The sequence below is a fragment of the Capsella rubella genome, unplaced genomic scaffold (assembly GCF_000375325.1).
Source record: "Capsella rubella cultivar Monte Gargano unplaced genomic scaffold, Caprub1_0 scaffold_1, whole genome shotgun sequence".
In the NCBI taxonomy this organism is placed as follows: Eukaryota; Viridiplantae; Streptophyta; class Magnoliopsida; order Brassicales; family Brassicaceae; genus Capsella; species Capsella rubella.
The window spans coordinates 1,659,935-1,687,889 of NW_006238923.1; the positions used below are offsets into that span (position 1 = coordinate 1,659,935).

The 27,955-nt window shown below is 37.5% G+C and overlaps 8 protein-coding genes and 1 non-coding gene across 13 annotated transcripts; 3 read left to right on the top strand and 6 right to left on the bottom strand.

Moving 5' to 3' along the window:
• The first annotated feature begins 3,772 nt into the window (after window positions 1-3,772).
• On the top strand, window positions 3,773-9,490 carry LOC17898631 (increased DNA methylation 1). 2 transcript variants are annotated; one of them, XM_023788832.1, is made up of 8 exons: window positions 3,773-4,094; window positions 4,167-6,155; window positions 6,291-6,417; window positions 6,508-6,596; window positions 7,032-7,270; window positions 7,665-7,751; window positions 8,114-8,213; window positions 8,305-9,490. In XM_023788832.1, exons 2-8 carry the CDS (start codon window positions 4,176-4,178, stop codon window positions 9,112-9,114), a joined length of 3,432 nt encoding a protein of 1,143 aa, XP_023644600.1. In that variant the 5' UTR covers window positions 3,773-4,094; window positions 4,167-4,175; the 3' UTR covers window positions 9,115-9,490. The 2 variants fall into 2 exon arrangements, with proteins under 2 accessions (XP_023644600.1, XP_023644601.1); XM_023788833.1 differs by having other exon boundaries at window positions 3,773-4,073.
• LOC17896846 (photosystem II D1 precursor processing protein PSB27-H2, chloroplastic) lies at window positions 9,444-10,468 on the bottom strand. Its single transcript, XM_006306088.2, has 3 exons — window positions 10,352-10,468; window positions 9,816-10,210; window positions 9,444-9,723 (listed from the first exon to the last, which is right to left on the bottom strand). Exons 1-3 carry the CDS (start codon window positions 10,422-10,424, stop codon window positions 9,586-9,588), a joined length of 606 nt encoding a protein of 201 aa, XP_006306150.1. The 5' UTR covers window positions 10,425-10,468; the 3' UTR covers window positions 9,444-9,585.
• Window positions 10,469-10,560: 92 nt separating this feature from the next.
• TRNAN-GUU lies at window positions 10,561-10,634 on the bottom strand. The gene has a single exon. It is a non-coding gene; the product is annotated as a tRNA-Asn (tRNA).
• A 795-nt stretch (window positions 10,635-11,429) lies between these two features.
• On the bottom strand, window positions 11,430-12,613 carry LOC17896661 (transcription repressor OFP12). The gene has a single exon (XM_006304312.2). The coding sequence runs from the start codon at window positions 12,367-12,369 to the stop codon at window positions 11,665-11,667; it is 705 nt and encodes a 234-aa protein (XP_006304374.1). The 5' UTR covers window positions 12,370-12,613; the 3' UTR covers window positions 11,430-11,664.
• Window positions 12,614-14,894: 2,281 nt separating this feature from the next.
• LOC17899850 (protein OBERON 1) lies at window positions 14,895-17,426 on the top strand. 2 transcript variants are annotated; one of them, XM_023776776.1, is made up of 5 exons: window positions 14,895-15,085; window positions 15,494-15,863; window positions 16,084-16,649; window positions 16,718-16,781; window positions 16,878-17,426. In XM_023776776.1, exons 2-5 carry the CDS (start codon window positions 15,509-15,511, stop codon window positions 17,303-17,305), a joined length of 1,413 nt encoding a protein of 470 aa, XP_023632544.1. In that variant the 5' UTR covers window positions 14,895-15,085; window positions 15,494-15,508; the 3' UTR covers window positions 17,306-17,426. The 2 variants fall into 2 exon arrangements, with proteins under 2 accessions (XP_023632544.1, XP_023632545.1); XM_023776777.1 differs by having other exon boundaries at window positions 15,499-15,863.
• A 412-nt stretch (window positions 17,427-17,838) lies between these two features.
• Window positions 17,839-19,763, bottom strand: LOC17900865. The gene is made up of 6 exons (XM_006303207.2): window positions 19,596-19,763; window positions 19,235-19,340; window positions 19,000-19,053; window positions 18,773-18,893; window positions 18,352-18,619; window positions 17,839-18,236 (listed from the first exon to the last, which is right to left on the bottom strand). Exons 1-6 carry the CDS (start codon window positions 19,650-19,652, stop codon window positions 18,030-18,032), a joined length of 813 nt encoding a protein of 270 aa, XP_006303269.1. The 5' UTR covers window positions 19,653-19,763; the 3' UTR covers window positions 17,839-18,029.
• Window positions 19,764-19,940: 177 nt separating this feature from the next.
• On the bottom strand, window positions 19,941-21,702 carry LOC17899660. Of its 2 annotated transcripts, none has more exons than XM_006303800.2 (3): window positions 20,932-21,700; window positions 20,705-20,854; window positions 19,941-20,477 (listed from the first exon to the last, which is right to left on the bottom strand). In XM_006303800.2, the coding sequence occupies exons 1-3, from the start codon at window positions 21,631-21,633 to the stop codon at window positions 20,187-20,189; spliced, it is 1,143 nt and encodes a 380-aa protein (XP_006303862.1). In that variant the 5' UTR covers window positions 21,634-21,700; the 3' UTR covers window positions 19,941-20,186. The 2 variants fall into 2 exon arrangements, with proteins under 2 accessions (XP_006303862.1, XP_023632725.1); XM_023776957.1 differs by having other exon boundaries at window positions 20,381-20,470; window positions 20,932-21,702.
• A 1,081-nt stretch (window positions 21,703-22,783) lies between these two features.
• LOC17898669 (non-specific lipid-transfer protein-like protein At5g64080) lies at window positions 22,784-24,014 on the top strand. The gene is made up of 5 exons (XM_006304323.2): window positions 22,784-23,155; window positions 23,273-23,299; window positions 23,398-23,457; window positions 23,557-23,613; window positions 23,711-24,014. The coding sequence occupies exons 1-5, from the start codon at window positions 22,828-22,830 to the stop codon at window positions 23,854-23,856; spliced, it is 618 nt and encodes a 205-aa protein (XP_006304385.1). The 5' UTR covers window positions 22,784-22,827; the 3' UTR covers window positions 23,857-24,014.
• A 51-nt stretch (window positions 24,015-24,065) lies between these two features.
• LOC17898104 (probable RNA helicase SDE3) lies at window positions 24,066-27,905 on the bottom strand. Of its 2 annotated transcripts, none has more exons than XM_006306592.2 (5): window positions 27,800-27,905; window positions 26,671-27,466; window positions 26,404-26,568; window positions 24,858-26,312; window positions 24,066-24,767 (listed from the first exon to the last, which is right to left on the bottom strand). In XM_006306592.2, the coding sequence occupies exons 2-5, from the start codon at window positions 27,451-27,453 to the stop codon at window positions 24,171-24,173; spliced, it is 3,000 nt and encodes a 999-aa protein (XP_006306654.2). In that variant the 5' UTR covers window positions 27,454-27,466; window positions 27,800-27,905; the 3' UTR covers window positions 24,066-24,170. The 2 variants fall into 2 exon arrangements, with proteins under 2 accessions (XP_006306654.2, XP_023633265.1); XM_023777497.1 differs by having other exon boundaries at window positions 27,796-27,905.
• Between the last annotated feature and the right edge of the window lie 50 nt (window positions 27,906-27,955).

The window sequence follows — 27,955 nt, forward strand, 5'->3', positions numbered from 1 at the left end:
TTTCATGAACATGTAATTCACGTCTACAACAAACGTATTATTGTCGGATTTTTCAAAACAAAAATATGTCAAATCAGAACTAGTCCGCTTTGTTTCTTGTGGTTTATAATATGAAGCGTTTCCTTCATTGTGTGTGAAATACTAATTGACAATGTATCTTACGTTTAATTTTGTTTCAGATACACGTTATATATTATTATATTTCCCATATGAAAGGATAACATTTTACGTTTAAAATAACATGATAATATATGTCATTAAAAACAAAAGCATATCGTATTGACCTGAAAACGGGAAGAAACGAACAAAATAATAGTATTTTCCCTTGATTATACTCCCTATCTTAGCTATGTACATACATGCAGACTCATGCTATGTATATACATGACAGACTTTAAAAGAGGAAACATGAAAGGGTCGATAAAATAGGTTGATTGGGCAGATCTCTCTCTCGTGCTATGTATCGGATTTAATTCACAGCCCTTTTGTCCCCGCCGGTGCAGTAGTAAATACGCTTATTTAACATCACAATTGACTATTATTATGTAGTCTAAAAGATACTATTAAATGCGCGATTGCTTTAACACTTCTAAAGAATACTCCAACAAAACAACGACAAAAGAAAACCAAAAAAGCAAACATCGGACGACCAATTAAAGTTTAATTAATACTAACACCTTTTACGTAAGGTGCAATGCTCCTCCAATAAGTAATAGGGTTGGTTATGATATTTCATACGTTACTAACATAAATCTGTAAAACCCATTTTTGTAAGCTGTGATATTTTAAGGAAAATGAAACTAAAAATTGTCTATTTATAGCTTTTTCTTTTTCTTTGAAGGAGCAGGACCCGACTAATATCACCACATTTTTCAACGTGCATTTGGTGAGTTACGTTCATAGTTTGAGATTTACAACCGGATCATATCATTGGCTGTACTACTACATAGATTATTAACCTTTTGCTTTATAGCTGATTCAAAATTTAAACACGTACGTACCATATATAGAAACCGAGTATATATATAAGTTTGAAATTTGCTATAGTTGGTTTTTATTATGAATGTGGTTTAAAGATCGATGATCATTAGAGCAGTGTGTGAGATAGCTAGGATGGCATGTCCCATGTACGATTCTCTCCAGAGACATAATAATTAGGAATATACCGTATAACTTTAAAGTTTAGTGATAGTATTTGATAAGATAGAAATGATTTCATTAAATAGAAAGTAGTGGAAACGACATATATCTATCAAAAGACTCAGTCTTTGAGTACAGCCAACAACAGTAACAAATCAAATATTCGTATCAAATATCAGTGTACCTTCAAGTAGAATGTAGTTGGCAGCTTGTGTCTGTGTGTGTTGTTGTTCTTTTTTTTTATTTTTTTTTACAAAGAACTTGCATACAATTCATTTGATTGATATCATAGCATTTATAAACTCCTTTAACCAGATATCAATTTATGCATGAGGGATTTTATTTTTTGACATCAAATGTATGATGGATAAGTAATTAATGTAGTATGATCATCTAAGTCGTCAACCTATCGTGACACGCTCACATTTGCACCATCTATCGAAAACTTGTTTTTATTTCCCTAACATATATCTTCCAAGTGCTTTCTTATATATATATATATATATATATATATTTCAACGAATCATTTGTAGAAGAAATACAAAACGTACTTATTTCAATTTGAAAAACTAATAAGAAAACAAAAGCATGCATGCAGAGATAAAAAGCTGGAGGAAAAGAAGAAAAAGCCCGTGATGACATAGTTGAATGGGATCACTAGACTGTCTATTATAATGAAAACATAAGCACTTACTTATATATATATAATCATTTTGGTTCTTAGAAAAGTTTCTATTTATAATCAAGTGGATCCTTCTTAATTTTTGATGTCTCTTCTGTTTGAATCTACTATACCTATGTTTTTGGGAGAAAAACTAATAAAATATATTTTATGGGACGGGAGACTAATTTATTTTATTAATATATAATGCATGAGACGACTTTGAGTTAAGTTCAAACTTTTCATTATTAATCGCATGAAAAGTCTCTATGATTATGTTTGTTTCGTTCATTTATAGCACACTCTGAAATATTTTAAATAAAATCTTAAGCTTGATTGTATCATTAAACTACGACCCTTTAATTCAAATGCCTAGTTGACAAAACGTTTTCTATCATCGTAAACTCTATTTTGATTCTAGATCTTGATTTCATCCATAAACAAACCCATATAATTTACCACCAAAAACAAATTATATATTTCAAATTCACTCGATAATTTTGTTAATAGGTTAGGTTAATAAAGCTTCTTTGGTAAAAAGTACCATATACATATTTGTCAAAGGTTAGTTTAACAATATCTAACTCATAAGTCATAACACGTCTAATATATATATGCAGCAGTAACTCATAACATTTCTTCTGATATATATATATAGTGTGCAAAACAAAAAGAAGCGACAAGAAAAAGTTAAAACAATTTAACCAAAAAACCCTCAGAATTAGAGTAAACATGATTCAGAATCTAACGTTGCTAATCGATCGACGACATGCAAAAAAAAAAAAATCAATGTCTTAGAGATATATAGACTGTGTTTGTTATTCGTAACGAAACGAAGGAGTCGAAGACCGACAAATATTCCTGATTACTGATGTATCTTCTGAGAAGATTTGACAATAGAGAGTAATATAGATTGAGAGAAACAGTGGTGGTGACATTATTATTACAGTAATAATTGACTTAGCCTACCTCTTCCTTTTTTTTTGTAAATACTACTACTGTAGTATTATAGTTTTGTTGTTGCTCTCTCTGACCCCAATATGTCAACAACAACTCACGTGACCCCTCAAGTCTCTTACTTCTTCGCGTTTTACTAACCATTTCTCTCATGTTCTACCAAACCTCTCCTAAGAAAACTCGATCTCATCGTCGTCCCCTTATTTCTTGTTGTTGTTCTCCCCTGTCTCTTTATTCAAATTTTGAAATCGGGCCAGTGACAAGAAACAATGATAATTTCTGAGTTAGTGGCCGTTTGATTAGTTACCATTTGAAAACTTTCATCATTTCACATTTTTATATCCCTTTCATTGATCAAGCAGTACCCATCTATATATTGTATATGCAATTCCACCAAAACATATTGAAATATTTTATTTTAACTCTTACGTCAATAAATAAGAGTTTCGAGCCAACGTAGGTCTATTGAACATCGGATATTCTAATCAACCATAGTTAAAATCTTAATGAAATGACTCGAACCATGTTATAAAAACACCATAAATTGATTGAAATCTTATTTAATGTAGAATGAGTTATACTATCATAATTTATCTTTAATCTTTCAGACGAAAGGCAAAAAATAAAAAGAGCAAGGGATAATAAGATTTTGTTGATGTTCTTTTACGTAGCGCGATGAACATGTTATCAAAATATACATATCCACCATGTTCTTTAGCGATAAAAGCCCATATTCTATTTCCTATAAATGGGCTTTAACGCAATACTTTCTTCGGCCCATAAAGCTATAACTTTCCCTCGGTAAGAAGTCGTCGAACTCGTGGCACCTGGGTTTTGTTAAAGTGCCAAAGCTCTCGATTTGTTCTAATCTAATCGCTTAATTAAGATATCGATTTCAAACTAAAGGGGGCTAAATGATCAAATCAAGAAGTATAGGGTGCAATTTCAATAAGGGTGGATTAACTATAAATAAATCCGGATGGAAAACAAAATAAAAAGTTCCGTTTTTGGTTTCCTCATCTTTTTGTACCGCTCCGTTGCGCTTCTCTCTCTTTCTCATTCTCTCTCCTTCCTTCCTTCCTTCCTTCCTCCTCTCTCTAGCGGCGGAGTTGCATTGTCGGCCGCCGAGGTAACCGGCGACAGTGGAATCTCTAAGCTCACAAGCTCTTCACGTCTATCCTTAAAGGATTTATCGCCGATAACTTTCATTGTCATATCTTCAGATTTTTTTTATTATTTGCCGATAGGATCGGGGCACATCTTGTTTCTCACACCCCGGATCCGGTGATTTAGGGCGAATTTTGATGCTTATCGAGTAACGGGTTTATCGATTTAGGTATTTCATTATCGATTTGGTCTCGGATTTAACGGGATTAGGATTAAAGGTCCTTACTTTGATTTTGTGTAGTGATCGTTCATGGAACGGGGTGGTGGTTCTGGTGAGCGCTCACGGATTGCTGCGCATACTCCTCGGATCTTGAAGGAGAAGATCGATGGGGTTGGTAGGACTGTCCCATCTACTGGAAATAGGCAAAATTTTCAGATGAAGAGATCCAGAATGCCTGTTAGTGATTCCGAATCAAGTGACGAGTTTATGAAACCACCTCCACGTAGAAGCGTTGACTCCAAATCCCTCGCAGTGAAAGAGAAGTTTGTTCGGAAGAGGGATAGGGCTGAGCATGATCTAAATGTGTATGTTAGGAGAAACAACGAGGCGTCAGGGAGTTTGATGAAGATGAACAAGTTAGATGTATTTGAGTTTGATGAATATGATGGGTTTGATAGTGCCAATTTGATGAGAAAACGCTTTGATAATGGCAGCGTTGGTGTTAGCGGCAGAAGCTCTTTTGCACCCAGAAGGTTTGATACTAGTATGGGTAGGCCTGGATCAGGCAGGGGTGGTGTACTTGATAGGAGGAGAACCACATATTTAAATGGCACTGATTGTACGAACTCGCAGGAGGACTGGAGTAGTGAATCTGATTCTGATGAACCAATGAAGGTGCGGCTGCAAGGGAGAAACGGTGTTCTGAAGGTGAAGGTCAACAATAAGACAAGCACCCTTGCTGCTTCAATCAATCACCAGGACGCAGATATATATAAGAGACCGCTCTACTCTAGGAAGGTACAAAAGCGAGAGGATGTTGTAGTAAAACCAACCTTTAGGAAATCAAATAATGTAGGCAATGGTTCAGAGTCAGAAGAGAGCGATATGTCACGGAAATCAAAAAAGAGGAAATCAGAGTATAGTAAACCCAAAAAGGAGATCAATACTAAATCAAAATCAACCTTTTCTGAACCGGTAAAACCTGGTGTGAGAGAGGAGAGAAGAGGAAGGCGTGGTGGTGGAACAGAGAAGCAAAGATTACGTGAGCGAATTAAGGGAATGCTTACTGATGCAGGATGGACGATAGACTATAAACCTAGGAGGAATCAAAGTTATCTGGATGCTGTATATGTAAACCCCTCAGGAACAGCATATTGGTCAATAATTAAAGCATATGATGCACTTCGGAAGCAGTTAAAAGATGAGGAAAATGATGCCAGGCCTAGGAAAGATACTGCTGCAGTTGCTTCAGTATCGGAGGATATTGTGAACAAGTTAGCAAGGAAGGCAAAGAAGACACAGACTGAGATGACAAAGAAATGGAAAAAAATTTCCAGTGGTAGTGATAGTGAAAACGAAAGTGATGGAGATGATAGAGGAGCCTACACTGATATCCCTGAAGAGATGATACGTTCAACCTTAAAGCTGGGTGGGAAATCGACAAAAAAAGGAAGAAATGGAACCAATTGGGATGATCTACACACGAAAAGTAAAAGGTCAATATATTATAATAATTCAAGGCCATCGTCTGGATCAGATTCACATTATCTACATGGAAGAAAAAGCAAAAAAATTGGACGATGTACTCTGTTGGTGCGTAGTTCGAAGGATAAAAAGAATCCAGCTATTGACGGGTTCAATCCATACTCTGGAAAAAGGACATTGCTCTCTTGGTTAATTGAATCTGGAGTTGTCCAACTAAGACAAAAGGTGCAGTACATGAAGCGGCGAGGTGCAAAGGTGATGCTGGAGGGATGGATTACAAGAGAGGGTATTCATTGTGTTTGCTGCAGTAAAATCCTCACCGTTTACAAGTTTGAGATTCATGCCGGGAGCAAGTCATGTCAGCCTTTCCAAAATATTTATCTGGAGTCTGGCACTTCTCTTCTTCAATGCCAACTCAGAGCGTGGAATATGCAAAAAGATTCTACGAGTCTTGGTCTCCATCAAGTGGACATTGACGGGGACGATCCAAATGATGATGCTTGTGGTATCTGTGGAGATGGTGGAGATTTGATTTGCTGTGATAGTTGTCCATCAACATACCATCAAAGCTGCCTAAAGATGCAGGTATAAGATCGTGCAAATTCTTACATGTTTTGACCTTTTTAATTTTTCTTACCGTGATTTGGTTTCGAGTTCAACTTTGTATCTGTTTATAATATATGTGTACATTCACGTTCTTGTATCATGCTTTTATTGTAGGTGCTTCCCCCGGGTGATTGGCATTGTCCAAATTGCACATGCAAATTTTGTGGTAAAGCTGTGGATTCTGGTGGCGAGGACGGGAATCTTGCATCATTACTTTCCTGCAGCATGTGTGAGAGAAGATGTGAGATGTTTCTTTTTGAGGTTGATTTAACTTAAGACGAACTTCTATTGGTAACAATGATGATCTCACTTAAAATAACCCCTTTTGTAGATCACCAATCATGCATCAGTGAGGTGGGAGCCAACAGGGTTCAGTCTTTTGGTTCAGCTTCTTCGTTTTGTGGGCTTAATTGCTTAGAGGTATTGACTTCTCTACTTTCTCAGTAATTTCTTTTCTTACGTTTTGGGTCCGGTTTCTCCTTAGTGACAATAGAGGATGATTATGGACATTTAAATGTCATAGGAAGGTCACGACTTATTCACTTCATGTGCATTGTGCAATACTTGAAAAAAAGTATCATGTTAGTTCTTCTTGTTACGTTATATTGCATCATACAAAACTCTGGTAGGTGTAATAGCATCAGTAAAAGCTAATTTTATTGGTGTTCCTTTTTATATCATCTGTTTCGTGAGTGAAAACTTGCAAGTTCTGCATTTATGTAATGGGGAAATGCTTAGAGCGTTTTTAATCTATTTGCTCAAGAATTTCTATGTCAATGCATTTATTTGACATTCTTGGTCCCTTTTCTCTTCGTATAGCCATATCTTAAATTGTACTTATATCATCTTTTACAGCTCTTCGAAAAGTTACAGAAGTATCTTGGTGTCAAAAATGAAATAGAAGGCGGCTACTCATGGTCTCTTATACATAGGGTGGAAATTGATTCAGATACAAACTCTCAATTGTCGGCACAAAGGATCGAAAATAATTCAAAGCTAGCTGTTGGGCTGGCTATCATGGATGAATGCTTTTTGCCCATAATTGACAGACGGAGTGGGGTAAATCTGATTCGCAATGTTCTTTATAATTGTGGGTAAGTTCTTGTTTTTGTCTGTCTTTTAATATTCATGCTAGAAAGTATGATCTTGTCAACTCCTTTTGATATGGAGTTTATACCAGCATGGAAGTGGATAAGATTATCCTAAAAGTGAATTGAATTTGGTATCTAGTATGAGTTAAGAGCATTGCATGTCAGCTGTAATCAATGTAAACTTGTGAACGTGTCGTTGTAGATATACCGAAGTATAGCTGGTGTTTTGTGTCATCAGTTTTGATATGCTATTGTTACTATTAGTTTGGTCTTTATTGTACGTTTGTTTGCAACTTTTTTATTAGATACACCTGCAGGGAAATTTAACAGCCTATAAATTGGGTTGCTCTTTAATGCCTATACTTGGTTCTATATGTTGACTGCCTTCTGTATGCAGATCCAATTTCAACCGGATCAATTATACTGGCTTCTACACTGCTATCCTAGAGAGAGGAGACGAAATTATATCTGCGGCATCTCTCAGGTATTTTCCATCATCTTAGTCAACATTTTTCAATAAAGTGGCTTCTTATCTAGCTTTGTCGGAAACTCATTGGAAACAAATTGTCACTACTGGGATACTTTTGTAGTTCATGCACTTTACTTTCCCCCTTAGTCCTTGAACAACTGAATAACTACTCTGAGTTCTCTTGTTCTTTTATTGTCTATCTTCTACCTGTTCAGATTGGTTGCTGATAGGACAAGCAGGCCTTTAACTAGCTGTGGTTTAGAAATGCCATTTAGATGCAAGTGATTGCAGATGTTCATACATTTAAGTACTAGTTGTTCCATCAATGTTCAGTTTCGAGGACATTCTAGAGTTTAAGTGTTTTCTTTCTATGTTAGGTTTCATGGTATGCAATTGGCAGAGATGCCATTTATTGGAACCAGGCATATATATAGGCGTCAAGGAATGTGTCGTCGCCTGTTTGATGCCATTGAATCGGTAAGCTTGTTGAACTATATATCATTGTTGGTGGGGGCCAGATGTGCTTTTTCAAAAAAAAAATTAACTTTTTGTTTGTCTTGTTTGAAAGGCTATGCGTTCTCTCAAGGTTGAGAAAATGGTTATTCCTGCCATTCCAGACTTCTTGCATGCATGGACTGGTAACTTTGGATTCAGTCCTCTTAATGACTCAGTTAGACAAGAGATGAGGCACCTGAACACATTGGTATTCCCTGGAATAGACACGTTACAGAAACCGCTGCTCCATGAAGAAAACGTTATAGTTGCGGCACCTGCAGGTGGTACTATAAATTCAGAGAGAGAAACAGAAAATAAATCAGAATTTGCCTCTTGTGTTGAAATTGGTCCACACTCCATTGAGGGTGATGAATTTATCGCTGATGCTGCGAACTGCTACAAGAATATTCTTGCTTCAGATGAAGAAAACATTCCCATATCAGTTGAAACAGCCATGGACACAATTTCCAAGCCGGAGGATGAGTTGAATAAATGTTTGCCTGGTGAAGAATGTGGCCTTAGCTCTTCTCCTTGTCAGATCATACTAAAGTCAGGCACTAAGCACGTATCCAATTATATATGTGAAGATACAGGATCATCATGTGAAGACGGCCTTACGGATGTGAATGTCCAAGCCGATGCTGGATTACTTTCTCAGGAAATCCAAGCATCAGCTAAATTTCAGGTTGAAAACAATCTGTCCTCGTCTATTTCTGGTAGAGTATCATCAGATTTGAGCTCAATCTCTCAAGAAGCCAAAAGTGAACTAAACTCTTCGAATTTAGACGGAGTTCCTTCATGTAAAGAAAATAGCATACTCGGTCCTTGTGCTGAGTTGGCTGAATCGAAGGACAATGCATTCGCAGATGGGTTTCTTTTATGAGAAGTGCGAGAGAGAGAGAGACGGTTGTTGAGAAAATTTGTTTACTGAAGATGAATCTGAGCTGTTCTCCTGGAGGAGGTATAATATCTCCTGGATTTGTTCGGACATATTGATGGTCCTAACTTTGAAGCTGCATCCTCCAACCATCAGGATTCAGTTTCATAGGAGATTTGTGATGAAGATATATCCTTTCCCTTTGAGCGGCAAGTGATACTATAGACTAAGGATAAGCTTGTGTTATCCAGTGATCTCATATTCAGCTTGGATTAGTGTGGAAAGAGTCATGTTGTTGTTGTCAGTTACTTGTATTTATTATTCGCAACATTGTATTATATCAAGTTCCATTTATATAAAATATGGGACATTCTAGGTTTTACATATCAGAGCTCTTTTATCTAACAGATCTTTTGCTCTCAAGTTTCAGTGATAATGAACCATGTTACAGCAAAAACGTCAAAAAGGATGTGATTGTTACAAAAACTCCTCAGCCTTATCAAGATCATCCAAAATCTCAGTCTTAACCTCGTCAGGAAGTGGTGCAGAAGGACCTGCCTTTGAGTAAAATTTAGCCAAAGCTCGGATTACATTCTCCAGCTCCGCGTATGATTCCTGAAACACAAACAATGGATTAATCGAATTACAGTTCATGGACTGTGAAGCAAGAAGATTGGAGATAAGAAAGAATAATATAGACTACTGACTTCTCCAGAAACAGCCTTTTGTCCTCTCCAATTGCTCAAATAATCACGAATGGATTCTTTAGCAGCATCAGCGCTTCTTCTGAACTTAGCATTGTCTTTAGGGTTCTCTTTCAATGACTCCCTCATCGTTTTCACAACCTCTCTTGCAGATTTCAAGTAGGCTTTTGGTAACTCTTTGCCAGACTTTGTTCTCTCGTTAGGATCAAACAAAGTCTTGAAAGCACCAACTACTCCTTCTCCTTCTTCTACTTTTTCCTCCGCCGCCGCCTGAGCTTGTAATCCAGAAAACTCAAGTGTAAGTGTGGCTACGAACGAAGAAGCAACAACACAGTTCAAGAAACCACGGCGGTCAAACAAAGATGATTGGCCATGAGATCTCCCCTGAAGCTTTTCATCTGTTTTGTAGCAAATTTTTCTCAAACTGTTAAAAAAACTTTTAGAAATTCTTGAAATCAATGCCAAGACTTGTTTGCCTCAACAACACTCGAAGCCGAAGAATTCAAGAAGAGAAGAGATTAAAGAAGAAACTTGTTTACATTGATGGTTCGATTTGGCTGGTTGATGCATCAAGGTAGGAGAAAAGTTCATAGCGGCTACAAGGAAACCCATGAATCTATCTACACAACTACAGAAGTGCCTTCCAGTTTCAGGAGAGAGATGAAAGATGGATGGTTCGTGTTGTTTGCGTAAAGGACGATTTTGCCCTCTATGTTCAAGATGATAAAAAAAGTAAATTAAAGATAAACGCTAGAAGGAGGGGTCGAACCTCCGACCTTGTGGTTAACAGCCACACGCTCTAACCAACTGAGCTATTCCAGCTTTTTGTTTATATTTTAGGTGTAAATATTATTGAATAAGTTTAGGTTTACTTCAGTGAATTGTATCACAATTTTTCTATTTAAATCATTTATTATATAGTTCAATAAATGATCACATATATGGAGACAAGCGGCAGAAAGCAGGCACTAATTGTTTATAAAATTGGTTTGAATATGCATGGACCTATATGTAAAGCTTAAGCCAACATCCGTCTCTGAGGATTCTCCTATTTTGTTTTTGTCTCACCTTGAGTTATGTGCATGTAAAAATCTCATGGAAAGAATCACCTACAACAACAGATCTCCATATTTTGCTGAAATTGAATTCCTATATATGCTTGATATGTAAACTTTATATTCTTATTTGGCCATGATAGCATAATAAACCCCAACGTACAATAGAATTAAAAAAAAAAAAAATCATGATGGTATAATAACAATTCGAAAAATATCCAGACTTAAAATATCCGAATAAAACGATTATTATAATTCCATGTAAAAATTATCTCCATATACAATTCCTTAGATTCTATAATTTGTTTTTGATGTGGATGTAACATGAGAAGTGAGAACAGCAAGAAAAGCAGAAAAAAGTCAATCTTCAATACATATATCTCGAAACATGATTAGATACGTTACGAACAAAAAAAAAGAAGAAGAATAGTACCAATTTTGTCAATCTTTTACTATTTGTTGTCATGGCCCTAAACCGAACGTTTTAATTTCTTGGTAGTTTCTCCAAAAGACAAACTTTTAATACAATCATACATCATATGCATAACAATTGACACTAAAATTTCACAGGCAAAAGTGTCCTTGATTTTATTTAGAATGGTAATTAATAACAACAAAAAGATTAAAAGCAATTTAACTAGCATGCGATCGAGACAAAAACCCACGCCTCTCTCGATTTTCTCGTATCATTACACTATAATTACATATTTAACTTTCAAATTGTTTTTGTCCTAACGCGTTACAAAAGTGAATAACAATAAGTTACACGGCAGCATGCATAGAATATATGCCACACGTCAGCTGATCCGGTGGCCGTCTGATAAGAGAGAGACGAGAATGTCGGCGAAAGCTCTGATAATGAACTTGTGTGTATCGGCGGCATTCAAAGAGAGGTAACTGTGCAACAGCTCGTGCAAGAACTCGTAACGGCGAACATCTCCGGCGTTTGTAGCGGCGTCCAGCATCTCCTGCATTGATCTCCGGAAGTCGTTGTAAGGATCAGGGGATTCCACGTATTCTTTCACGGCCGTTCCTCCTGTGATCAGAAGCCTAGTGGTTGTAGTGGCAGTATCGTAATCATCACGGCAGCGGAGGTCCGGCGAGTCAGTGATCGAGTTGGAGCGACCAGGAGACGAGAAGAAGAAACGACGGGAGGCTAAAACGGTGGTTAAGTCAGGAGGGGGAGAGTCGTCGCCAGGGGAAAAACCGTAAGTATCACTGTCATCGTAGGAGGCGGAGGAGGAAGAAGAGTTAGCGGCGGTGGATGTGGAGGCGGTGAAGGTGGAATTAGAGGGTACAACGTCGTCGATGAGAGGCTTAGCTAGGCGGCGTCTGGCGGCGGAGGAGTCGTCATAGAGGAGGTTGAAGTTGTTGATGAGAAGAATGGATGGACGGTTGGGATCGTCGGAGGTGGGAATATGATCGGAAGGAGAAGATTCAGAGGGCTCGGTGAGATTTGATGGGAAGCAAAGATGGAAGCTCTTCCACATGACTCTTGGCATTGCTTTAATTTGTTTGTTTAGAGAGAAAGAGAGTGAGAGAGAATATGTTTTGAGCAAGTGGATTAATAGCTAAAGCTAGGTGTCTTTCATTTGTTTGATAGTATTGTATCATGTCCATATGTATTTATATGTCGTCTTCCCTTATGTTATGTAATATATGTAATGTACCACCATGTATGTATGTATAATGTATTATATTTACGCCATGCATCGTGCTTTGCTGTAATTCTTAAGACCAAATTATCATTTCAGTTATTTTGTCTGGATTAATACAATTTTACAAAAGTATATTATTATTATTAACAGTAATATATCTAACTCCAAATTTTGTTTGTTTGTTCGTTTGAGGGGTTTTAATTTAGTTGCAATGTTTATTTCCTAGGAGAAAAGTCACTTATTTAGTACTAAATTTTATTTCAATAAATTATAAATTCTATTTTATATCTGTATTGAAAAAATATAAAAATCTTCTTAATAGATTAAATTTTACTCAAATAAGATAATAAAATTTAACATTTAAATGTCGATTAATTTAAAATGAACTTAAGAATATAACTTTTAAAACCCTTTATGAGTTTTTGTCTCTATAGTATACGTAAAAAACTCAATAAAGAAAAGGTCAATGGTACGTAAAAACATGAAAAGCTTCAACGCGTAAAGTATTTGTCTTTTGGCATAAATTTGATAAAAGAAAATAAAGTTTGTAAGATATTTATATGTTTTCATCATGATGTATATATCATGTTGTGTTAGCTTCAAGTCTTCGATAATCAAATCCAAAACAGTGTATATACACTGATTATCTTGATATTTTTCACCTTTTCTGAATGTATTGGTAAAAATCTGTGGTGAAAGAGCAGGACCGTTATGTTTAGTAAATAATTTTACTTTTAGCAAAAAAAAAAGGAAAAGTAAATAATTTGACTCGTTACAATTAAGAACTCAAGAGTCATATGTATACCATATTCCCTATATCAAAATTGGCACAGAGGAGGAATTATTGTCCTTGCAAATATATATGCATACAACAAGAACTCACGAGGAGGCAATGTTTGGACTAACCTAAAATCTCATGACTCAAAGACGAGAGCTCGATGTTTGTGCAAAGTACACTGACTCCACTAGTCACTTCACTTCTCATTTCTCATCTTAACTAATCTTTGTTCTTCCCTTTAATTCTCATCTTAACTAATCTTAATTTGTTCTTCCCTTTTTTTCTTTTTTTTTTAAAAAATTATCTTTTGGACCGCTAATTTATGTTTCTTTAACAACCATTTCACCACATGATCATGTTCGATTAATTTCGGGACGAGTTTGGTCTTCGAAAAAGAATTATTCCGTTAGTTACCAAAATTTATGATAAAAGTATTCCAAATAGATTATTTTGCAGACTAAAAGTTTTCATCAACAATAATACTTTAGATATGATCAATCTCTGACGTCGACGGGAACATGCCAAAAGTGGTGACTGATGAGTGAGATATCATACAACATTACCTGCATGAATGATTTATATAAATATCGATCTATATATACGAGATCGAAAAGAATAATATGGTAAGTTATAAATGCTTGTAAAACGAAAGGCCTTTATGCCCTAATCATTGTTTGGTGTATGTATAACTAAAAAGAAATGGTATCAAGATGTCAGATATGATGATTTGTACAGAAACTTTTAGCCCCACAAGTTGTCATTATCTTTGGAAGGTACATTGAGATCAATTTCTATTTTTGTATTATTTTTTTTTTGAATTCATATCATATAGTTTTATATCACAAGAGGAATCTCATAAAACGCAGATGGGTGGTTCTTTTCTTGGGGTATCTCTCTCTCTTTCAATCTCTGTCACACAGTGTTGTTGCTATTGTAGGGACATGTCAAAACTTGTCGACAAAAGCTCCATTAATTGGAAACATTGATATCCAAGATTCAAATCACATGATTCTCGAAGTTGTAAAATTTGTCGAGTGTGAACATCAGACTCACATAAAACTCCATTGTAGATCTCTTGTCATATAAGACAGTCACGTTCACTATCGTTTTCAAACCCTCTCTCTGTATATACTGCCTGATTGCAATATAACAATTTTGTCATGGACCTACCGATCCCTGTGACACCAAGCTGGTTAGGGTCCGACTAAAATGATCGAGTTTATTATGTATTTATGTCATCTTGTATAGCATAGCTTCGTAATAAACACGTATAAAATAAAAAAACCTTAGTGTATATTTTTTATTGATATACTGCAAAAGAAACTGATTTTTTATTTATTGCTATTACATCAGCTATATAAATTTATAAGGCTTTATGTATATTTTTGCTAGAAATAATCTAAAACAATAATGACTTAAATCACCCAAAATAACAAAACCTGAATTCAAATCTGGTCCGACCCGATCCGACTAAGGCCTTTTAAAGATAAGTCCATGAAGGCCCAAGATTTGGAATGTGAATATTTTGATACATTTGATGTAAATGTAAAGGCTCGAGTTCTCCGTTCTTATTAGATCAAAACTCTTAACCCTATAATATATACATTGCTTCATCCGAGGTAGAGAGTTCTTGTCCTTCCCCTTCCCAATACCGCTCCCTGGAGTGTGACGGACTTTGCTTCAACCCCTGTCGTAGAAATCTTGAGGCTTTCATGGGCAAGAACGACTTGTTCATCGTCGAGATCCTCTGAAATCAATCGGACTCGGAAGTCTCTGGAGATTGTATGTTCTCTCTTTCTCCCTTTTGCATCAGTTTCTCATCGGCTTTAACAATGGATCCCGTGTGGCTGATTTGTAGCTTTCTGCTTTCGAAACTCTTCTTTTATCAAATTTTTATGCATGCGTTTCGATTTGGATCTTTTCTTGACAATCTTTGTTTTTGGATCACAACTGATGCTTAAGAGTATCATTTCACGGTTCCTTTGTTATCTTTTCTTTTGTTTCTATGGGAACTGAGCTATATATATGATTTGGTTTGATTAGTGGCATTGAAATGCTATATTGAATAACTTTATTGTACATATGTGGTTGTAATGTCCCTTTTATATGTTTCGTTTAGCATTATGTGTATCAGGTCTGACTCTCTTCTATGTTGTTCTTATTGAAGCTTCCATTGGTTTTGTGTTTTAGTGCAGGTGTTGTATCATGGACTCCATGGACATTGATCACAGTAACCGAGTTGAGCCGCCTCTTCTTATTCTGAGACCAGTAAATCCAATGGAGTCTGGTCAAGGTTTACCGTATGCTCCTGAGAATTGGCCTAATCCCGGAGATACTTGGCATTGGAGGGCAGGACCCAGAGTAAGCAGCAAAGGCCACTTTGTGGATAGATACTTATATCCTCCTAAGCATCTTCCGGGTTTAGATACTGAAATAATGCCGAAAAATAAGGTCTTTCGGAGCAAGCTCTCACTCGACCGATACATTCGTCGCGCCTTCCCTGATGCAGATGTTCGAAAGTTCTTTGCTTCTTTCAGCTGGAAAATACCCTGCAGAGATGGTCAGTTTCAATATACTCTAGGCATATCTTATCTACTATATTCAAATTACGTACAATTCCAAATGACTTGCTATGTTTTTCCTTTTGCTTCCTGAGTTATCAGAACTCAGATTATGCGTCATGAATGTTTCTGTTAGCTCTTAACTCTATGAATTACTCATTCTGAAGTCTGAAAGAATATCTGTTTTCTTGGCATGATGATTTGTTCTCTGTTTTATAGGCGTTATGCATCAGAAGCAGGCTTTATTGCCAGTGTATAGCTCAGATGAAGATCCAATGCATGATAATGGATCTGATATTGTCGTTTGTAAAGCTGGTAATCACAACTGTGGGAGCCTGATGCCACAAAGTGAATCCGACACTTTACCTTCTATGCCTTGTAACATTTGCTGCGGTGAACCTACTTTCTGCTCTGATTGCTCTTGCATCCTTTGCTGCAAATTAATTAGTTTGGAACATGGTGGTTATAGCTATATCAAATGCAAAGCTTTGGTTTCCGAGGATCATATATGTGGACATGTTGCTCATTTGAACTGTGCTCTTCGAGCTTACATGGCTGGAACCATTGGAGGCAGGATCGGGTTGGATGCTGAATACTGCTGCAGGCGATGTGACGCCACTAAGGACTTGGTTCCACATGTCAACAAGTTCCTAGAAATATGTCAGACTGTAGAATACCAAGGCGATGTGGAGAAGATCCTGAATCTCGGTATTTGTATCCTGCGAGGCTCACAAAGAGAGAACGCTAAGGAATTATTAAATTGTATCGAATCAACAGTCATCAAGGTACAAAATACTTTAGAAAATGTAATGTTTACTGGATGTTGCTGAACCTAAAGCATAATGTTTTTCAGCTTAAGTGCGGCACAAACTTGGAAGATCTTTGGAATGGTGATAATACACCAAATATATGGTCAGGTACATTTCCCTAATCACTATCTTTTGCTTTCTGATTATGTATTGAAGTTAATTTAGTATTCATTATATAACAGATTATCTTTATTCTGGTTGTAGATTTATCCGACAGTGGAGAAGTGAAAGACAATGATACATTGCAAAGCTTACAGGACGTGACCCCAATTGGGCCCATACCATTCAATCATGAGGCCGAGATGCACAAACTCGAGGAAGAAATCGGCGAGGTTCTAAAAGCGCTGAGAACGGCTCAGGAATGTGAGTACCAAATTGCAGAAGTCAAACTTCATGCTCAGAAAGAATGTCTCAGTGATCTGTATAAGCAACTCGAGAAGGAGAAGTCAGAGCTGTCGAGGCGAGTATCAGGTACAGATGCAAATAGCTTAATGACGAATGTGTTGAAGAGATTGGAGCAGATAAGAAAAGAAGTCATAAAGCTTAAAGAAATGGAAGAAGTGGCTAAGGGATTTGGCAGGACACCTAGAGGAGTTCTTGAAGACTACTTTCATCTAAGCATCGAGGACTAAGATTAAATCATAATTGTACATTTGTTATGACGTTTGTCTGCTAAGTTTTGTATTCTTCCTCATCGTAAATCTGACTTTTGCTTGACCATTATTTATAATCATGAGGAGTTAAAACTTAAAATGCATAGGCAATGAAAATATATAGAGATAGGTCGAAAGTTTGGGTGGAACTGGTTGTATACAAAGTTTCCATGGGGATATAGATCGTCGTTTCGTTCCATTCAATGATGACAATGATTCAAAGAATAAAACACCTACGCCGCATATATATAGGGTTCATAGTGGGCTTCACTTTCATGGGCTTCAAATTTTGGGCCTACAGTTAGTATGAATCGGCCTTTCCCTTGCACCAATCCTCTTTTTAAAGGTTTTTGTTTTGTTTTTGTAGTGATCGGTGGTGGTTCACTGGTTCTGGTAAGCGCTCGGATTTTTTAAGAAAAAAGCTAGATGGGCTTGGTGGGACTGTGTCTGAGTTTTGCCTGACCATTTTATTCATAATCATTTTACCAGTTAAAATGCATTAGAACTGGTAGTTACAATGAAAAGATCTTGTTACATCTTCAATAACAATATTCTTACAGAACCATCCTTCATAAAATGGGATTCAAAATGACAATTTGGAATTAAGAAACTTGTAGCCATCATCAATAAGCTAAATAACCTTAAAGTGACAAATACATCGTGATGAACATCGAGCAGAACATATATAATTGTTTTGTCTTCTCTACGCAAGTTCGTACTGAGGGGTATTTGTGGTGGAAGCTTCACGGTTCTTAAGTCTCTGTCTTCGTTGAGCTCTTTTCTGTTTGCGAGTCTGCGTTTTGCCTGAACCCTTTGTAATAACTGGCGCAGGAATGCTCTCTGATGGCTCTGAACCACCAAATATAATGTCAAGAGCATCTTCTTCCACCATCTGGCCATTCGGGTTTCCCTGAACACAAGATTTCAGTTATAATAATACTGGAAACCAGTCCTTCTCCAAACTGATGCCCACAAGCCTTTTCAGAGGCTTTATAATTAATTAACTAATATTAGATAGTACTCACCAAACTATTTTGGTGAATGGGTTTAGTCTTTGAAGCATCAGATCCATTGGAAATGTTTCGATGAGAAGGCTTTGGTAAGCCGTTGTGGTTTTTCTGAGATTTGATTACATTGACATCATCATAAGATGAGGCAAGTTCTGTGAAAGTGGTTCTTCTACGCCAACGCATTTGAGGTTTGTCTCCTTCATCACCGTAAACAGCTTCGGGATAGAAATGCTTGGACATAAGTTGCCACCTCCAAGATTCACCTCTATTCGACTTGACTAAGCTGTAGTTTGGAAAAATGTCCACCAAATCAAGAGTTAGAAGAATCAGACTAAGAATGATATATTGTATCTTATAATCACCAAACAGCTAAAAAAAACTCACAAGTCAATAACACAACAAGACTAGAAAAGAGGGAACTCTCATGGATGCTTACACATTCACGAGCTCTTTCTGCATCCGTGTCCCATCTTGACTAAGGATACGATCAAGGTAAGTAACTGCAGTTTTCGAACTTGCCCTATCCCAAGCAACAAGCAAACTTACACTAGCCACTCCTGCGTGGAGTTGAAGAGAGGAAAAATAAAAATAAAAAATTCTAAAACCAATGTGCGAAAGTGGAAACCATTATTATTTCCAAATAGTTGCAAATAAATTAGTTACCAGCTGCAAGAGCAAGCCTCTCTAGTCCTCTCGGCGCTTTCAACTTTTTCGTCACTACACAGAGAATCAAATCAAATCAGAAGAGGAAACGAAAACTATGTATTATAAAGTGTTAGGTTACATAAGACAACAAGACTTAAAATTTCCTTATTGCGCCTTCATAGAGCTGATTCAGAGCTCCAAATAGGACCAACTCCATTAAAAACTATGAGGAATTAAAAGAGTCAATGTGAACCTTGCCAAGTTAAACCTCCTCCAACACCAGACGCAAACCCAGCAGTCCACAAACCTTTGAGATGGCACGAGAGAATAGTAGTTTGCTCTTCGGGAGTGATCTTCTCCTAAAACAGAGCAAGAACTTCAACATTTTACCCAAATTTGAACAATTCATACAATTCTCAAACTTAATTCTTCATCGAACAAAATTCAAATTCCCTAAAATTCAGAAGAAACCTTATCGGAACAAAGAAACAATCATTTATGAACTGAGACCTGTTTCGATTTAAGATTTGGTAAACCTTGATTGCAGAAAAAAAAGAGATTGATTTTTTTGGGCACTGATCTAGGGTTTAATTGAAAAGATAAGAAGTACATACCTGCTCGGGTTTTGTCGCGAGGACATAGTAGAGCTCATTCAAAGCGCCCATAGCCATTGTTGTTCTTAAAGATTCTCAGCTTTTTTTCTTTCTAGAAACGAATCGGACAAGTGATTGATTACTTTTTCTCTCTCGCTCATTCATGCCCGCATCGATCATGGAAGAACCGGTTCGAATCTGATCATGTTCGGTTTATTTATATTAAATTACCTTAATACCGACAATATCCTCTACTGATTTTTCAATACATCAAGTACAGAAGGTTTAGAGAAATACATACCGAACCAAACCACAAATCCAAAGCGAACCGTATCCAAAACAAAAAAATGAGAGTGGTTTCGTTAATTGGGTTGTGAAAACGTCGTCGGTTTTTACCTTCCTTAATTCTGACCAAAAAGCGTTTACACTCAGTTCTCACAGTGAATTGAGATGAAACAAACAACTACTACAATGGAATTGCCTACCATTATACAACTACACAGTAACAATAGTTCATGATTTCCATATGACTATACCTACAAGAAGACAAGACGTCAATGCTTGAAATGAAGCAACCAGAACAAGGAATAACTTTATTTCCTCTTAAAGTTTCTAAGTTGGTGTCATTGCGCTAGCCTTTGATTCTGATTCCCTATACAAACTCCCCGAAGCTGAAAACATCCACAAAACCTCCCGATTTACATTCTTTGCTGCTTGGACCATCATGTGTCTCAGGAGATCCATTGTTAGTGACAGCAAACTCGAACCATCCATCACACAGCTTTGGCTGTACTCAAGAACCCATGTATTTGGATCTAGTTGCAGAACCGATGTGCTCCATTTGGTTTTTTCCCACGAATCATTGGTCTTGCGTGTCGTGTAACCGAATTTCCCATCTGTCCACTTCAATTAGAACATAAACAAACATAAGAATCATATAAAACTCACAGTTTCCGGCTTAAGTGAATTGACTCAAACTCTAAGTTATCTGTATAAACCAATCTTTTTGCAATATATTTCCTTATTTCAAGTATAGAATTACACAAACAGATACCCACAAATAAAAAGCATTGACATTTGAATCCGTATTCAATGGTAAGGCTGTGGAAGCATAGATTCAGATCGGTTACCTCAGTTACTCGGCCTGATAATACTGTGATCGAACTTGAGGAGAAGCCAGTATGAAACAACCCGGCTGTCTGCAAAGGCCATCCCCATATACTAATCTCTTCAATGGCGGATTTGTAGATAACACACTTTGAGTTCAACATTGGACCATTCTAGAAACGTAATTTCCAAATCAGTTAAATCAAAAGTATAAAACTTTGGGACAAGAATTAGTGAGCCAAATAAGTACCTGATTGATCTGCCACTTAGAATCAGAACCGCTGCTACTCGAAATCGTGCCACTGTAAGCAAAACCCATTAATTCGTCTTCCAAGAGTTTCAGCTTCACGCCCATTTCAACATCACCCTGAGATCTCTCACCAGCGTTCCTCACTATCTCCTCTGTGAATTGGGGTTTCAAAACCCCTTGAAGCACCCAACGAAACCCTAATTCCAAACACAGAACCAACACAATCCAGAAGACAACTTTCAGAACAACACAAATCAGTAGGCTTTTCCTCTCCTTCTTCGTCGTCTTCCTCTGTTCTTCATCATTCTCAGAAACTATTGGTTTCTTGACCTTCTTCTTCTTGGGGGAAGAGATCATCATCACCTTCAACATTGGGCGAGAAACCGAAGCAGGTGTGGCGACAACACTGGGATCAAAAGAAGTGGGAGTAGATTCAACGGTGGGTTTGAAATTGGAAGCAAAAGAAATCTTGGTGAGGGAGCTTTTCTGAACACTAAGAGGCATGAGATCGAGCGTTGCGTTGAGACTATCAAGACAAATCTCGCAGCTACAATTCGCGTCTTTACGACAATCTGGGAAGTAACAATTACTGTCTCTTCTCTCTGAATCTTCAGTAGTAGTAGTAGTTGTAGTAGTTGTTGTTGTTGTTGTACTGGATGCCATTGATTCCTCCGATGGTGAAACTGAGCTCTTTCTTTTCATAAGGATTCTTTTGTTGTTGTATCTAAGATTCTCGTTGGCTTTTTAAGATTTCAATCTCTCTCTATTTTTTTTTTTTTTTTAATTTTTTTGAAATTTAAATCTAAAGTCCCAACGGTCCTCTGATATCGGCTGTTTCGTTTCAATTAAATGACTAGTATACCCTTCATTACGACGTGTCTTTCTCTTTTTGGGCCGGATTCTAGTTTGGGTCCAGTTCTTTCCTTTTCGGATTGGGTCCGTTTAATATTTTTATCCCATCAGCTAAGGTCAGAGATTGATTTACGTTAACGATGAATTTACGTTGGGATCTAAACATTATAAATCATTTTCGTAATACCAGAATAAAATAAAATTTAAAGTTTCTTTTGGAAACACCTACCCAACCTATAAATACTTGAACGTGGCGTCATCTACGTCCCCATTAGAGAGGGTATTGATTTGATTGTCTTTAATTCGTTCAACAAATTAGTAATTACTAAAGTTGCGATTTTACTTTCTATTGGCAAAGGATGACGAAGTACTAGACTATGTTGACACGTCATATCACTAATGTAATCACGCTATATACGTCTTTTGATATTAAATAAGTACTTTTTTTTGTTGGTCTCATACGTGAATGATATGTCCCAAACGCGGAGAAGATGAGTCAGAAACACAAGCCCCTTCGATTTTTTTGACAATGATAAATGCTGTTAATTTGATAACTCGTACATGTTCTTTAACCAAGACCATAGTAATAGTAGGGTTTTAATGTTTTTTCTCCTAAACCATCATGTTTCGATAAAGAGGATATATATATTGAGATAGACTCGTGGAAATTGTGGCTTCAAATAAAGCTAATTACACTATATTGATTGATTATTGACTTAAGTATTGTGAATCAAAACACATGCAGACGTATACTTTTTCTTAGTCATACCTTGACATTTATGATTTTGTGGTTACAGAAGCAAACCTAAATCTCAATTTAAACCAAAAATAATATATTAAAAAAAAAAAGGGAATTACCAAACTCAGAAACTAGCTTTCTTCGGTATGAGTTAGTTAAGGTAGTTGAGCATCACAAAAGTCAAAATCCAAATCAACCTTTGGAGTTACCATATCATACTTTTCTCTCGATCGGCTATATATATAATCATGTAACACAAACTCATATAACCATTTCATTTCTCTACAAAACCCCAAAACAAAAAAATGAACACCAAAACTTTCCTAGTCTCAGCTTTGATCTTCTCTCTGCTCACAAATCCTCCATTATCGTCGGTTCTTGCTCAAATCAGTACCCCATGTTCACCAGCCATGCTCTCGAGTGCTTCAGGGTGCATGAGTTTTCTAACGGGGGGTGGTACTTCTCCTACCTCAGATTGTTGCGGGGCTCTTAAATCGTTAACCGGAACCGGTATGGACTGTTTGTGCCTGATTGTAACCGCAGGTGTTCCAGTTAATATTCCTATTAACCGAACCCTAGCCATCTCTCTGCCTCGTGCATGTGGCATGCCTGGTGTCCCCGTTCAATGCAAAGGTAATATATCTATATAAAGTCGACATTAATATATTTCCACAGATGTGTTGTTTTTAGTTTAAATATGAATTTTGTGTGTATTCATGTCTGAGTAAAATATTTTGTGAAACTTTGCAGCTACAGCAGCACCTCTCCCTGCTCCAGGTACATTTGTTTCTGTTAGGTTTATTTAGTAGTAGCTCCTTACAACTTTAAAGGTATATGTTATTAACAAATTAAAGCGCATCGTTTGTAATCTACAGGGCCTGTGTCTTTCGGTCCGACCACTTCTTCTACAGACTCGCAAGCTCCTGATTCTGAAGGTAGAGTAAATGGATACTTCAGACTGCTAGTTCTAAGTTGGAACCTCTAACTGATCGTAAATTCGTTCTTTATTAATTAACTATATACGAAACTCGCAGGTCCTCCTACTTTTTTCGCCCCGACCACTTCTCCGACAACTTCGCTCAATCCTAATGGTAAACCAAATTAATTCTTATGTATTTAAAAGTACAAAACCAATTTTCACATAATTTTTTGTTACTAATATTTTCGAGTTTTTTGTTTGACAAGTAGACCAGGAACTTCCAAGATCCGACGACAGAGGAGACCGGACAGGTTTAACTCCGCCTCCGTCAGCCTCGTTGCCTTCCACTTCGCTCTCTCTCAAGCTTTCGCTTCTTCTATTTGCTTTCGCCTTTGAGGTTATCAAATTCTTCTAATTAGAGAGCAATTCTATATCACAAGATAGTTATTTACTGTCCTTTTTATATTTTACCTGATTCTGTTTAGAATAGTAATGTATCGAAGTTTTTGTTGTATTTGGTGTACTGTGTACCAGCTGTATTTAATAGTCCTATTAATAAAACAGTTTTCATAATTTTATCCACACCAATTCAGTTGTGATGCATTTTACGATGAGACTCTGAAAGATACCAAAAAATCAGAGAGATGGACAAAGCTATATGAACAAATCCAAAATAGCATTTGTGCGTACACCAACATTTCCCCCATATAATCTCTCTCTCTTTCTAATTTACTTCCACCCATCAGACCACTCATCTTCTTCCTTGGCTACAAACTCAGCTCTGGTTTCAAACTCACCATCAATCTTGATCTCTTCACCACAGCTGCCATTATTCCAAGCACTACAATATTCTTCTTTTTCCTTTGTTCCACCATTGTTGCTCACTCCATCAGACCATTCGCCGTTCTCCTTTGTACCACCATTCTTGATCTCGCCACTATCGTTCCACTCGCCTTCGTGAGGGTATTGAGGAGCATTGCTGCTTCCTTCTGGATCGAGCCCGTTTTTGCCCTTGTTCCACCCATCAGACCATTCATCTTTCTCCTCTGTGCAGCCATTGTTGTTCCACCCACCAGACCATTCATCTTTTTCTTTTGTGACGCCATTGTTGTTCCAACCATCAGACCATTCACCTTTCTCATTTGCACCACCTTTGTTGAGCTCTCCACTGTTGTTCCACTCAGCTTCTGGAGGGTATTGAGGATAATTGCTGCTTCCTTCTTGATTGAATGGTTCCTCCACAAACTCCTCCCGCTCGGGTAAACCGCATCCTTGATAAGCATTATTATCCACACATCGCCACAAAAGCTTGTTCCAGTTCATGTCCTGTTTCATATAGCAGTTTCTGTTAGCTGGGAGGTTGGGAATGATGACACTGCATTATGTATTTGTCTAGAATACGCAACTAAGTGGTACCTTGCATATGATATGGGGGTTTCCAATAATCACTAGCAGGGAGATTGCACGGGTTATAGCAACATTAAACCTCCTTGGATTGCTCAGGAAGCCCAGACAATAAGCTCTGTCGAACTCGTTGTGTTTTATAGTAGATCTTACAGTTGAGATGATGATTACCTGTTTCTCTTGCCCTTGGAATTGCTCCACACTACCAACTTTGACTTCAGTCATCTCTAACCTGTCAAGAACCTCCTTGATCTTTGTTACTTGCTGTCTGTAAGGAGTTATAACTCCAATATCCTCTTCTTGCACACAGTCATTCGCTGTTAATCTCTTGATGGTCTCTATTACTTTGCTGATCTCTATGCGGTTGAACCATGATGGATTGTTGCCTTCCCTCTCATCGCATCCTTGAATCCCATAAAAAACCATGGGAAATTCTTTGTTTGGAAGGAAATTTAACGAGGCAAGAACAGAGTCTGTGTCTTCTTTGGAAGCTACCAGTTCTCCATCATAGAAGAGACTGGATGGGAGATCAAGAATCTCTGGGTGGCATCTGTAGTTCTTGACTAGCTTTGTCACATAACTCTCATCCCCTTCGCAGTAATAATCGCACTCAAACAATCTTTCCAAGTAGGATTTCCCCAAGCCGAGTGACTCAGCATCTCTTGAGTATATAACAGGACCCAACTGCCTTGGATCTCCAGCAAGCACAACCACTGTTTCTGACAAGCAAAGATTTGATATAGCAATCATGTTTTCTGGCTCTGAAGCTTGCCCAGCCTCATCCAAGAAAATGTGAGTGAAATGACCACGGTTAACACCTTCTGCATTAAGAAGGGATGCACTCATATATGTTGAGACAACGAGTTTGTAACGATTCAATGCTTTGAGAGGTGGACACTTGAAAATTAACTCATCAAAGAAGCAAAAGCGGATAATCTCAGGCTTAATTTCTTCATATGTCCGAGTAGCTGCATTCAGCCTGAAAATCTCATTGTCCTTGATGCGAACTCCTTCCAGACAAAGGAGTTTCTCTAAAATGTGATCAGCTGCACTATTGGAAGGGGCACATACAAGAATCCGAGCATTCTTCTGAGTTGTATAGAGTTGTACTATAGCCTCCACCAATGTCATAGTCTTCCCAGTACCAGGAGGTCCATGGATCACATATGGTGGTGCTCCTTTGCAGCCAAGAATCATTTCAATGGAACAAATTTGCTCCGCATTAAGAGCTGGTGAAATGGGCACAATGGGTTTCGTCTTTATAATCCTTTTCCCAGAGTGCAAGGACGGGAAAAGGAAGTTGCGATCCAAAGTTTCTGCAGCATCAACAGCCTGATACAACCTTCTAGTGTTGATTCGATTGTATGTGAACCTCACATTATAGACACTCCCGGCTGTGTGGCGTTGGTGGAACTCAGGGGCAAATTTCAAATGCACTTCATCTGCCTCTACGCGGTGTATAAACCCCTGTGCGAAATGGGTTTCAATGTGTTATTTTTCAGTTACGAGGTGGAAAGTGATCTGAAAGTATGAAGAAGTAAATCAAGAAAAAAAAAACCTGATAAGCTTGGTCAGTTCCATCATCATAGGCATTTCTTACAAAGATATAGTCTCCATGAACAAGGGAAGGTCTTCTCTCAGCAAGGCCAGGAACTTCGAGGGACAAGTAGAGACCCCTTCTCTTCAGCGAAACATTCTCCATATCATAAGCTCGCATGTCTTCCTAAACAATGAAAACAATACAAGAAACATGACTCATGGCAAAATACAAGAGGTTTAGTAGTAAGATCCTGTTACTAGCAAAAATTTTAAACAGTGAGGATACCTCGAGTTGTAATTCTTCCATGATAAGTAAATATTTGTAGTAGTTTGCATAGTTGTTTGCTGTAAGACCTTCGTTCAAATCATCCGGCATTTCCTTCTTCTCGATCATCTCTCTAATCTCCTTTGGAATTTCATACCGAGGAAGCCTATTTTTAAACCTACGTTCTACTGCCTTAGAAGGGCGTGATCCCATCACATAATCATCCACAGCAAAATCTTTCTTTGGAGCCCTTCTACTTCTGGAGTAAGGCCTCTTAGAAGTAAGAGAGGTTGATATATTATCCTCGGCCAAAAGGAAAACAACCCGCTCGGCCCTATCGATTCCCCAGTCAACAGTAATAACAGTGGTGTGTAAACCGATGTCCTTGGGCTTACAAGAGACCCAAATAGTTAACGTGTCACCAGGCTCAAGCATCCTGTCTTCCAGAGTAAATGTTTCATAAAAACATTGTATCTCTTTAATGTCTGAATGTTTGGACGGCGGTTTCAAGATGGAGAGGGTAAAAGAATCCTCAGGGTTTGATGCATAAATTTTGGTCCACAAATCTACAGGCTCATCCATAGTGTTCTTGACAGTGAAGGAATCAAAAGAAGTCTCTCCAACAAGTATAGATTGAGGCTTCTCGTTCTTAAACGGGAAAGGAACAGAAACAACAACTGGACCTTCATCTAATGGATTGTAGCAACCAGCAGATCCATCATTCTGATAGTCTATAAATCCAATCTCTCCCTTGTCCGCGATTACAGAGTACTCATCATCAGACTTGTAGCCACTCACACTCATTGCTGATGAGAATCTGAAACATAAACACACAATTTTACACATTTACACCACACTCATGTAATGTGATTTGGTAAGACAACACATGCGGAGAAACAAACACAAGAACATTTTTATACTTGAATGATACAGATCAAAATGCTGATGAAACCGATGACTAACCAAAACTACAGAATCAGACTAGTGCGATCACAAACGACAAGGAAGTTCCTATGAATCTAAGGTTGATTAAGTTTTCGGAAATCAGAAAAGCTAAGAGAACTCAGAGCGTAATCAAACCCAAAACCCTAACACCAAAACCGAATTGAGCATGACATGAAACGAAATTGAGAGAATAGAACATACGTACTGAATCCTGTAACCAGAATGGCTGATACTATTGCGTCGATGACACCAAGAAATGGAGAAGCAATGAAGCCAGACTAACGCAGGCTTCAAAGGAAGGAACACATCAAAAGAGTGAGTGAAGAAGAAGACTGAAGAGACTTCGAATAAAATAAAAGCT

What these genes read in the sequence shown, in the direction of transcription:
- LOC17898631 (XM_023788832.1), top strand. Translation starts at nt 4,176, where the DNA reads ATGGAACGGGGTGGTGGTTCTGGTGAGCGCTCACGGATTGCTGCGCAT. An exon ending in CAGCATGTGTGAGAGAAGAT is followed by an intron (nt 6,418 to 6,507) that starts GTGAGATGTTTC and finishes CCCCTTTTGTAG; the next exon opens with ATCACCAATCATGCATCAGT. An exon ending in GTGGGCTTAATTGCTTAGAG is followed by an intron (nt 6,597 to 7,031) that starts GTATTGACTTCT and finishes CATCTTTTACAG; the next exon opens with CTCTTCGAAAAGTTACAGAA.
- LOC17896846 (XM_006306088.2), bottom strand. Translation starts at nt 10,424, where the DNA reads ATGGGTTTCCTTGTAGCCGCTATGAACTTTTCTCCTACCTTGATGCAT. An exon ending in AGCCAAATCGAACCATCAAT is followed by an intron (nt 10,211 to 10,351) that starts GTAAACAAGTTT and finishes GCTACAAAACAG; the next exon opens with ATGAAAAGCTTCAGGGGAGA. An exon ending in AAAAGGCTGTTTCTGGAGAA is followed by an intron (nt 9,724 to 9,815) that starts GTCAGTAGTCTA and finishes TTTGTGTTTCAG; the next exon opens with GAATCATACGCGGAGCTGGA.
- LOC17896661 (XM_006304312.2), bottom strand. Translation starts at nt 12,369, where the DNA reads ATGCCAAGAGTCATGTGGAAGAGCTTCCATCTTTGCTTCCCATCAAAT.
- LOC17899850 (XM_023776776.1), top strand. Translation starts at nt 15,509, where the DNA reads ATGGACTCCATGGACATTGATCACAGTAACCGAGTTGAGCCGCCTCTT. An exon ending in GAAAATACCCTGCAGAGATG is followed by an intron (nt 15,864 to 16,083) that starts GTCAGTTTCAAT and finishes TCTGTTTTATAG; the next exon opens with GCGTTATGCATCAGAAGCAG. An exon ending in TACACCAAATATATGGTCAG is followed by an intron (nt 16,782 to 16,877) that starts GTACATTTCCCT and finishes TTCTGGTTGTAG; the next exon opens with ATTTATCCGACAGTGGAGAA.
- LOC17900865 (XM_006303207.2), bottom strand. Translation starts at nt 19,652, where the DNA reads ATGGCTATGGGCGCTTTGAATGAGCTCTACTATGTCCTCGCGACAAAA. An exon ending in AGGAGGTTTAACTTGGCAAG is followed by an intron (nt 19,054 to 19,234) that starts GTTCACATTGAC and finishes TTCTCTGTGTAG; the next exon opens with TGACGAAAAAGTTGAAAGCG. An exon ending in CCATTCACCAAAATAGTTTG is followed by an intron (nt 18,237 to 18,351) that starts GTGAGTACTATC and finishes TCTTGTGTTCAG; the next exon opens with GGAAACCCGAATGGCCAGAT.
- LOC17899660 (XM_006303800.2), bottom strand. Translation starts at nt 21,633, where the DNA reads ATGAAAAGAAAGAGCTCAGTTTCACCATCGGAGGAATCAATGGCATCC. An exon ending in CTAAGTGGCAGATCAATCAG is followed by an intron (nt 20,855 to 20,931) that starts GTACTTATTTGG and finishes TTACGTTTCTAG; the next exon opens with AATGGTCCAATGTTGAACTC. An exon ending in TATCAGGCCGAGTAACTGAG is followed by an intron (nt 20,478 to 20,704) that starts GTAACCGATCTG and finishes TTCTAATTGAAG; the next exon opens with TGGACAGATGGGAAATTCGG.
- LOC17898669 (XM_006304323.2), top strand. Translation starts at nt 22,828, where the DNA reads ATGAACACCAAAACTTTCCTAGTCTCAGCTTTGATCTTCTCTCTGCTC. An exon ending in TGTCCCCGTTCAATGCAAAG is followed by an intron (nt 23,156 to 23,272) that starts GTAATATATCTA and finishes GAAACTTTGCAG; the next exon opens with CTACAGCAGCACCTCTCCCT. An exon ending in GCAAGCTCCTGATTCTGAAG is followed by an intron (nt 23,458 to 23,556) that starts GTAGAGTAAATG and finishes CGAAACTCGCAG; the next exon opens with GTCCTCCTACTTTTTTCGCC.
- LOC17898104 (XM_006306592.2), bottom strand. Translation starts at nt 27,453, where the DNA reads ATGAGTGTGAGTGGCTACAAGTCTGATGATGAGTACTCTGTAATCGCG. An exon ending in TGGAAGAATTACAACTCGAG is followed by an intron (nt 26,569 to 26,670) that starts GTATCCTCACTG and finishes TTCATTGTTTAG; the next exon opens with GAAGACATGCGAGCTTATGA. An exon ending in GAACTGACCAAGCTTATCAG is followed by an intron (nt 26,313 to 26,403) that starts GTTTTTTTTTTC and finishes CATTTCGCACAG; the next exon opens with GGGTTTATACACCGCGTAGA.